Source organism: Cornus florida, unplaced genomic scaffold, assembly GCF_030987335.1.
Source record: "Cornus florida cultivar Cherokee Brave unplaced genomic scaffold, ASM3098733v1 CherokeeBrave_3.0.0_Hap2_Chr02, whole genome shotgun sequence".
Taxonomy (NCBI): Eukaryota; Viridiplantae; Streptophyta; class Magnoliopsida; order Cornales; family Cornaceae; genus Cornus; species Cornus florida.
The window spans coordinates 32,226,234-32,236,025 of record NW_026775572.1 but is presented as its reverse complement, the minus strand read 5'-3'; the positions used below and the strand labels follow the sequence as shown (position 1 = coordinate 32,236,025).

General features: G+C 39.2%; 1 protein-coding gene across 1 annotated transcript; it reads right to left on the bottom strand.

Moving 5' to 3' along the window:
- Positions 1-346: 346 nt before the first annotated feature.
- On the bottom strand, positions 347-733 carry LOC132295990 (pectinesterase-like). The gene has a single exon (XM_059794247.1). The coding sequence runs from the start codon at positions 731-733 to the stop codon at positions 347-349; it is 387 nt and encodes a 128-aa protein (XP_059650230.1).
- Positions 734-9,792: the final 9,059 nt, after the last annotated feature.

Below are 9,792 nucleotides of genomic sequence, written 5' to 3'. Positions count from 1 at the left end.
TCACATAATATTATTATATATAAATTTTAAATTTTTGTCTAAAAGGATCATCTTGTTGGGTATCCATAGTATCTAAGGAAGATAATGTACTGTCCAATCACGCACAACACAGCCCAAAAACACACACTCTAATCGAGTGAAGGCGCGAAACAGAGCAAATTTAAACAACCAGATGCAAGAAGGAAAAAAAAAAAAGAAAAAAAGAAAAAAAAGAAGAGCAGTTGCAATGTTTGTGTGTGTGTTGAGTGATAAAACAATAGATATTACATTATTTTTGACCTACAGTGAGTCCGGGAATGAAAGGTACGCCAGTTGAAGGTAACCAGTTATTTGCATTATGAAGTTTTTAGCCGTAAACTGTAGCATTTGACCGGAGCTGGTTACAATTTGAAAACCCGGCCACTAGTTGCAGCTCCGGACCCCTGTTGTCATAGTCAATGTAGCTCAAATGATCCAATCTAGAGTTATTGTCCCACGGTGTCCAGCAAACAGGATTTACGATATCTCCTAAGAAAGACTCCATTACCACTACCCTAGAATACTCTCGCCATGGGTGTCCAAGAAATGCTCTGAAATCAGAATTTGACGGTTCAAAATTTGGTGCCACTGTGATGGTGCAATTCTGAATCACTATCCCAGTGTCACTATTTGCGCCATCCTTTCTGTCAACTGTACAACAATGGGCATTCCTTCCTTCCCGGGATTTCTCCCGTATGTTGCAGTTCTGGTACATGCTGGTTGCGTCGCCGAAGATGAAGTCTACGGTTCCAAAGATGTTGCATTCGTAGAAAAGTTTTGTGCCGGAACACACGTACAAGGTGTCCTGGTATCCTTCGAAGGAACACTTAGTGCATGTTTGGTATGCAGGAATAGAATGAGACAAGAATGAAACGTAAATGGGAATGATGTAAGAATGGAATAACCATTCTCATTCCACTGTTTGGATGCAAATAGAATAATTATTCTCATTCTTGTGTTTGGTTAAATCAAATAAAAAGTTAGAATGGAATGATTTATAAATTAGTTTCTTCAAAATATCCTTGATTGTAATATATCAGCTATATTAAAACTACATAATATATTCTTATTTATAATAAAATTAGCTTATACTAATTAATTCATTTTTATAAAATGCAAAAAAATACAATTATTTTATAAAATATGTATAAAACAAATTACATAGCACAAACCGCAAAATAGAGAGCTATATATATATATATATATAATATATATATATAAAACAAATTACAAAGCACAATAGAGAGCGATGTTCGTTTCTTCCGTTTCGAATTGAACTTTGTGATAATGTTACAAATCAAGGCTGACCATCACGTCAAATTCACCTCACGCATTTGGTCATTTGCCTTGCTCTTTCTGAGCCACACGTTCTGAAACGACGTCTCCACCCACACCAGTCCATAAACAAGATTCACATAGGGAACACACCTGCTAGACACAAGTCTCCTTCAGGTTTGTCTCGAGCTGTCCTCATTGCTACTTTCTATATCAATTGTTTGATGGACATGGTCAGTGGCCAACAAGTCTAAGGCATAAGGATTGGCTGCAAAACTACTGGATCATATGGCAGTGCAGTGTGAAGAGAGAGAGGAAAAAGAGAAAGGGTGCACCGTCACATAGTGAGAGATGAGAGATGAAGATAGTCAGATCTGTATGAGAAGAATGCCTAGGGGTTTTTTCGTCTTTTCATTTTATTATTTTAATTTAGTAGGAATGGAATGGCCATTCCACAAGTCCAGAAGAGGAATGGTCATTCCATCTAAAAGTTAGAATAAGCATTCCAGGGAATGGCAATTTCACTTTTAATGTGGCATACCAAACAAGAGCAAGGGAATGAGAAAATGGAATGGTCATTCCATTCCATCACACCAAACTAGGCCTTATAGTATGTATCATGTGAGGCTATGCTCCCCAAAGCAACAGCTTGTCCGGCATTGGCTCCGTCGGTATTCACAAAGCTAATTTTTTTGCAACAAAATTTGGTGTTTCTATATCTGCATGTAAACGATACCCACTTCGTGTCATATGATGCCTTTGATGTACACAAAAATAGTATTTACGTGTATAAAAGTAGTGTCCAAAGATATTAAGGGTAGTTTGGACAACTAATCGACTTTTGATGTGCACCGAGTCTAATATGTAATTGGAGCATTACATTAATTAATCACATTTTCTTTTAGCAAGACATCTCTCTCTTCTCTCTTTTGAGTGCTCTCTTCGAACAAATTTGCAATATGTCACTCAGTATCAACACCAAGATAAAACTATTACCATATTGAAAATCATCTTTGTATTAGTGCATGTATGAACACTTTTCCTAATAACACTTTCTTTGCAAAACTTGATAGTGATTGCTAAACTTGAATGAGTCTTTATGTGTTCAGTAATCACATTCCTTATATAATTAAATTAAATCGTTATACTTTAAATGAGCCTGACACTTGTAATTACATGATTTATACAAATTACATGTTTAAACAAAATTATAATTCTGATTTTGTTGTTAATAAAATAAGGGAGACAATATATATATATATATATATATATATATATATATATATATTTCAGGTTTCTAAACTCATTAATGAATTATCTTTTATTTTAAAATACTATAACTATCCCAAAGTTAATTAAATAACTATACCACCTTTATGAAGGTTAAAAGACCATAACACCTTTCTATTACTTGACCCAAAACCCCACCAAACAAATCCCTCATTATTTCTTCCTCGATCTCGCTCGACTGATCGTTATCTCTATATGCCTATATATATATTGTAACGACCCGAACCCGTGGGTCCGAACCATTAATCGAGTCCTTACCAAAATCCGATGTCAACTAAGTCAACACCGTCCATTTCTATGTCAATATATGGCACACGAGTCAGTCCAAGGCCCAAGGTATAGCCTTTACAAGGTGGTCAAGTAAGTAGGTCAAAGGGGAAGGGTCAGCCGGTTGATGGCCCTTAGTCGACCGGCTGACAGGGTAGGGTCGGTCTGCTGATAGAGATAATTAGCCAACTGAAATGATTTCTAAAAATGCACCTTCTCGGGACTTTACCAAAATGAACTGTCAGCCAGCTGGTGAGAGAGTGTGATGGTGAGGTTCAGCCGGCCAAAACAAGATTTTCTATCACTCAACTCTCTGGAGTGCCAAGATGTGCATTCAGAATCTTTGTCAGCCAGCCAATAGGCCTGGGAAGCTACTATCTGCAGCAAAAACATTAGAATGACTAGACTTGTTATGAGCCAACCAACACAAAACCTGCCGCAACCAAATTCCGAATTCACAGCAATAATTTGACACCATTCCTCCATCATACTCGTCATCATGAGTGAAATGGAAAATTCAAATACATTACATTCACTAGAAATATATAACATTGTCATTCTTACATTCCCCCAATGATCATATACAAAATAGAGAATATAAATACATCATGTGTTGCAAAATGGTACATTTATAGTTAATACTTTACAAAGTGGGGTCTAATTACAAAAGGTACAAAAGAAATCAGTCCTCTAGTACGAACTAATACTGTGGTGGATTGTCATCCGCCACCTCTTTTCCCGAACCTGAAAAATGTTAATAAAGGGGTGAACACTATTGCTCAATAGGAGGTGCCTAAGACACACCTCTTATGACCCTGTGAATCCATACAATGAATGAAAATGAGAAAGCGGGATCATGCCATGCACAAAACCAACAACCCAAATTACAAATGAATTATGCCGTACAATGGCAATGAATGTTGTGCAATGTCGCTCCCCATTTTCAAAACCTTTTTTTCGTCATCATTTTCAAACCGTTAGTGCAACCCGTCCTATGGCAACTCCATGGCGGCATGAGAGGAGGATTGGCTAACTGTCCCTGACCCATAGTAACTCCATGGCGTCATTTGGGGCCAGGTAACTCAACCACGCTATGGCGATCTCCCCAGTCTCTTCTAGGCCATACTAACGCCACGGTCCTTAGGTAACTCCTAGGCAGCCGGGTTTTTACAAACTCTTTTCAAAACTTTTCCCAAAACCCTTTTTCATTTCTTTAAAAATCAATTTCTAATTTATTTCCCAATGAATGCATGAATGTCTCATATAATTCAATGTTGTGTATATACGAAAAATTTCATGTTCTTTAAGTTAATAGTCAACAATAGGCATTTTATACAAGAATTCTCTAAGTATAATTTCATGCTTTTTATTCACAAAATATAACACTAAAGACAACAAGGCATAAAATTATCATCAACTAGACATGCTTTGCCATCTTTTAGTAATTAACACACAATCACATGCTTGCACAACATAGAAGGAACATTGCATGGAAATATTCACAATTTAAGCATGTAAAATCATAAATTTGAGGAAATTAACTCACAAAAACCAAAGAGATTTGTGAATTAAGAACCCCTACCTCAAAAGGAAACAAAACCCTAAATTTTTGCCGAATCCAAACCCTAATTTTCGATATCCCAAGGTGCACAAAATGGAGATTGGCTCCGATCAAATCGTTGATCTTGTCGAGCTCTTCAATTTGCCACAAACGGCATCAAAAATCTCTCAACGATTTGAGAGAAATAGAGATTTGAAGTTTTGTTGTAGAAAAAAGAAAAAGGAAAAAATAAGAGAATGAGGGAGAGGGAGAGAGAGACTTGCGTAGAGAGAGAGAGAAGTGGGAAATGTGAAGCCAAAATGGCTTCTTTGCCATTTTTCTTTTTAAAAATGTGGATCCCACCTTTTAAAATAAAAATCTTCTCCTTTTTTAATTCCAACCATAGTTATATATATACACACACACATATATTAATTCACAACCACATAAAACACATTAAATAAAAATGAATATGATGCAAATGGACCCAACCATAACCCCGTACACGACAATTCTGGTAGCGGGTCTCGTTGGGACTTTCCGGTTCGGAAAACGAAAAAATAATGAAACAGCAACCCTTGCATTTCCAAGAGTTATAAGCTCAATGGAATGCCCCAACTAACTCTCTGACACACTCGGCACACCCCATAATGTCCGGCACGTAAAATGAGAAAAGATGAAAATGCCCTTGCAAAAATGAAAAATTCTAGAAAAAAATCACAATCTCCCCAACTTAAAAATGATTTCGTCCCTGAAATCAAACCATACATGAGGGAGAAAACAACGTCGAGTACTTAAGCAAACCTTCTGTTCAAGCTCCCAAGTAACCTCTTCAACTCTGTGGTGTCTCCAAAAAACCTTCACTAGCGGTATCGTCTTATCCCTTAACACCTTCTGTCGTGTGTCAAAGATCTGAACTGATCCCTCCTCATAAGAGACATCTTCATCAATATCCATATCAACCCAACTCAGAATGTGAGACGAATCTGGTTCATACTTCTACAACATCGACACATGAAAAACATTGTGGACCCTATCTAACTGGGGTGGCAATACAAGTTTGTAGGCAACCTCTCCTACTCGGTCCAAATCTCAAAAGGTCCTATGAATCGTGACGATAACTTGCCACTCTTCCCGAACCTCATTAACACTTTCCTTAGAGAAATACGTAGAAAAATGTGGTCTCCCACTTCAAAGGATAGTGGCCGTCTCTGCCTATCCGCAAAACTCTTCTGTCGGTTCTGAGCCGTGAGCAACCTCTATCTGATCAACTTAATCTTCTCAGTAGTCTCGAGTACAATGTCAGGTCCTAAGGTGGCTGTCTCACCTACCTCAGTCCAATAAACTGGAGATCTATAAGGTCTGTCATATAACGCCTCAAATGGAGCCATTTCAATGCTCGCCTAATAACTGTTATTGTAGGCAAACTCAATAAGTGAAAGGTGATCCTCCCAACTACCTCCCAAATCCAGTACGCATCCTCGAAGTATATCTTTCAAAATCTGGATGGTACGCTCCGACTAGCCGTCTGTCTGTGGATGGAATGTCGTACTAAGGTGCAACGCTGAGCCAAACGCCGCTTGAAGTCCTTCCCAAAACTTCAAAGTGAACTCGGCATCCCTATCTGAAACAATGGCTACTGGAACCCATGCAACCTCACAATCTCTTTTACATGCAAAACACCTAGTGCCTCTGCATCATTTGTTGCCTTAATAGGTAGAAAGTGAGCCGTCTTGGTCAATCTATCAATAATGACCCATACGGCCTCATTGCCCCTCCGGGAATTTGGAAGACTTGTCACAAAATCCATAGGAATCTACTTTCATTTCCACTGAGCTACAGGCAATGGTTGCAACAAACCAGCTGGTCTCTGATGCCTCAGCCTTCACCTACTGACAAGTAAAGCATTTAGCCATAAACTGTGCCACATCTTCCTTTATTCCGTTCCACCGATACTGACGTCTCAAATTGTGATATATTTTTGTACCACCAGGATGAACTGTAAAGCGGGAAGTGTGAAATTCCCGTAAGATGTTTTCACGACAAACTGTGGAAACAACCAACAAACCTTTGAACCGTAAACCTCCATCTGTATGCAAGGTCCAATCTTTCACTGTCTCGCCACTGGAGATCAAAGTGTAAATGGCATCCAAATCCAGATCCTGTATTTGTGACTCAGTCACTCATCCAACAAGAGTAGGCTGAGCCACAAGACTGAACAAAAATGCCGACTCACTGCAAACTTCATCATCAAAATAGTACAATCCTATCTCTGCTAAGTCCTATCTTCAAACATCTTCCATTTTTGAATGGCTAATTTAGCCAAAGTTCCACGAGATTTTTGGCTTAAGGCATCTGCTACCACATTGGCCTTGTCCGGATGATACTGCAAATAAAAATTATAATGTTTCGAAAATTCAAACCATCGTCTTTGTCTGTTATTCAAGTCCTTTTCGGAGAAAAGGTACTTGAGACTCTTGTGATCCGAGAACACCTCGAATCTCTCGCTATACAAATAGTGTCTCCAACACTTTAAGGCAAATACAACTGTCGCTAACTCCAAATCATGAGTAGGGTAGTTAAGCTCGTGAGTTTTCAACGTCGAGACCCATAAGCCACTACTCTACCATCCTGCATCAACGCACAACCCAAACAGTCACGTGAAGCATCACAATAAATTACATAACCCAAGCCACGCTCAGGTATTACCAACACTGGAGCCATAGTCAACCTTGTTTTCAATTCCTGAAAGGATGACTCACAGGCTTCATTCCATGTAAAATTGATTCCTTTCTGGGTCAAGCGAGTCATAGGCGCTGCCAAACGGAAAAAGTCCTTCACAAACCGACGATAGCAACCCGCTAGGCCAAGAAAACTCCGAATCTCAAAAATATTCTTGGGTTGCTCCCAATTTAGAACTGCTTCTATCTTCGATAGATCCACTGATACTCCACCTTCAGAGATAACGTGTCCCAAAAATTTTACCTTCCGTAGCCAAAATTCACACTTCTCATATTTGGCGTACAAATGGTGTTTCCGCAAAATCTGCAATACTATGCTCAAATAGATCTCGTGCTCCTCTCGAGATCGTGAATATACAAGAATGTCATCCACGAAAACTACCACAAACTGGTCCAAGTAATCGTAAAAGACACGGTTCATTAGGTCTATAAATGCCGCTGGCGCATTAGTCACGCCAAAGGGCATAACAAGGAACTCGTAATGTCCATACCGAGTACGGAATGCCGTCTTTGGGGATATTCTCATCCCTAACTCGTAACTGATAATAACCTGACCTTAAGTGAATCTTTGAAAAACAGCTGGCTCCCTTTAACTGGTCGAACAAATTATCTATCATTGGCAAAAGATACTTGTTCTTGATGGTGGCATGATTCAACTTTCGGCAATCAATGCATAACTTCAAAGAACCATCTTTCTTCTTAGCAAACAAGATCGGTGCGCTTCATGGTGACACACTTAGTCGGATGAAACCCTTCATCCTCAAATCATCAAGCTGTTTCTTCAATTCTTCCAATTTAATAGGTGCCATACGATACTGTGTAATAGAAATTGGCGAGGTACCGGGTATCAAATCAATAGTAAACTCCACCTTTCGATGTGGAGACAACTCTGTCAAGTCCTCTAAAAAGACATCCAAGAAGTCACGTACACCCGCTGGATAAACCCCTTTTACAACACCTTCTTCTTCAGCTAAAAGACTAGTTAAGAAGTAATTACCACGACCTCGTCCATGAACCCCGTATAACGATGGAGTATGGGAATCATTCCGATTTCCCACGAAAATGAAACAGTCCACCTTAAGAGTGCAAACTATGACTCTTCCTCTGAAACAATCGATCATAGCACGAAATGAAGCCAACCAATCCATCCCGAGAATGACATCAAAGTTAGTCATTTCAAGGAGAACAATGTCAAACACAAAAGCCCGTCTGGCTATCACAATGGAACAATCTCTCACAATTCTACTCAAGAACACTGAAACCCCAGCTGGCGTGTCAACACACAACGCCTGATCCATGAAACTGACCTCTAACCCTGATGCAAGTGCAAATGATGATGATATGAAGGAATGAGATGTACCAGAGTCAAACAAAATATGGCCTCAAGAACCAAACACTGTGAAAATACCTCGGAGAACTGATGTAATACCCCTAGTTTTCAAAAGGATATAAAAGGGATTTAATTATTTATTTTATTGTATTTTAGGTGTTTACGTGGTTATGTGCTTATGTGGCCGGCTGGTGAAAGAGTGTCGGCCGACTGATGAGGGAGTTTCGGTCGGCTGATGGTGAGGTTCAGTAGGCCAAAACAAGATTTTCTATCACTCAACTCTCTGGAGTGCCAAGATGTACATTGTTAGCCGGCTGATAATCTTTGTCAGCCGACCGACAGGCCCAAGGAAGCTGCTATCTGCAGCAAAAACATCAGAATGTCTAGACTCGTTGTGAGCCAACCAGCACAAAACCTACCATTCAACCAAATCCCGAATTCATGGCAATAATTTGACACCATTCCTCCATCATACTCGTCATCATGAGTGAAATGGAAAATTCAAATACATTGCATTCACTAGAAATATACAACATTGTCATTCTTACATTCTCCTAATGATCATATACAAAATAGAGAATATAAATACATCATGTGTTGCAAAATGGTACATTTATAGTTAACATTTTACAAAGTGGGGTCTAATTACAAAAGGTCCAAAAGAAATCAGTCCTCTAATACGAACTAAGGCTGTGGTGGATTGTCGTCCGCCACCTCTTTTTCCGAACCTGAAAAATGTTAATAAAGGGGTGAGCACTATTGTTCACTAGGAGGTGCCTAAGACACACCTCTTATGACCCCGTGAATCCATATAATGAATAGAAATAAGAAAGCGGGATCATGCCATGCCGGGATAAACTTAATAACAAAACCAACAACCTAAATTACAAATGAATTATGCAATACAATGGCAATGCAATGTCGTTGCCCATTTTCAAAACCTTTTTCTGTCATCATTTCCAAACCGTTAGTGCAACCCATCCCATGGCAACTCCATGGCGGCACGAGAGGAAGATTGGCTAACTGTCTCTGACCCATGGCAACTCCATGGCGTCATTTGGGAAACAAGTAACTCAACCACGCTAGGACGATCTCCCCAGTCCCCTTTAGGCCATACTAATGCCATGGTCCACAAGCAATTCCTAGGCGGTTAGGTTTTCGCAAACTTTTTCATTTCTTTAAAAATCAATTTCCCATTTCGTTCCCAATGAAGGTATGAATGTCTCATATAATTCAATGTTGTGTAAATAGAGAAAATTTCATGTCCTTTGAGTTAATAGTCAACAATAGGCATTTTGTTGTTGGTTTCCTTGATGGAGTCGCCACAACCA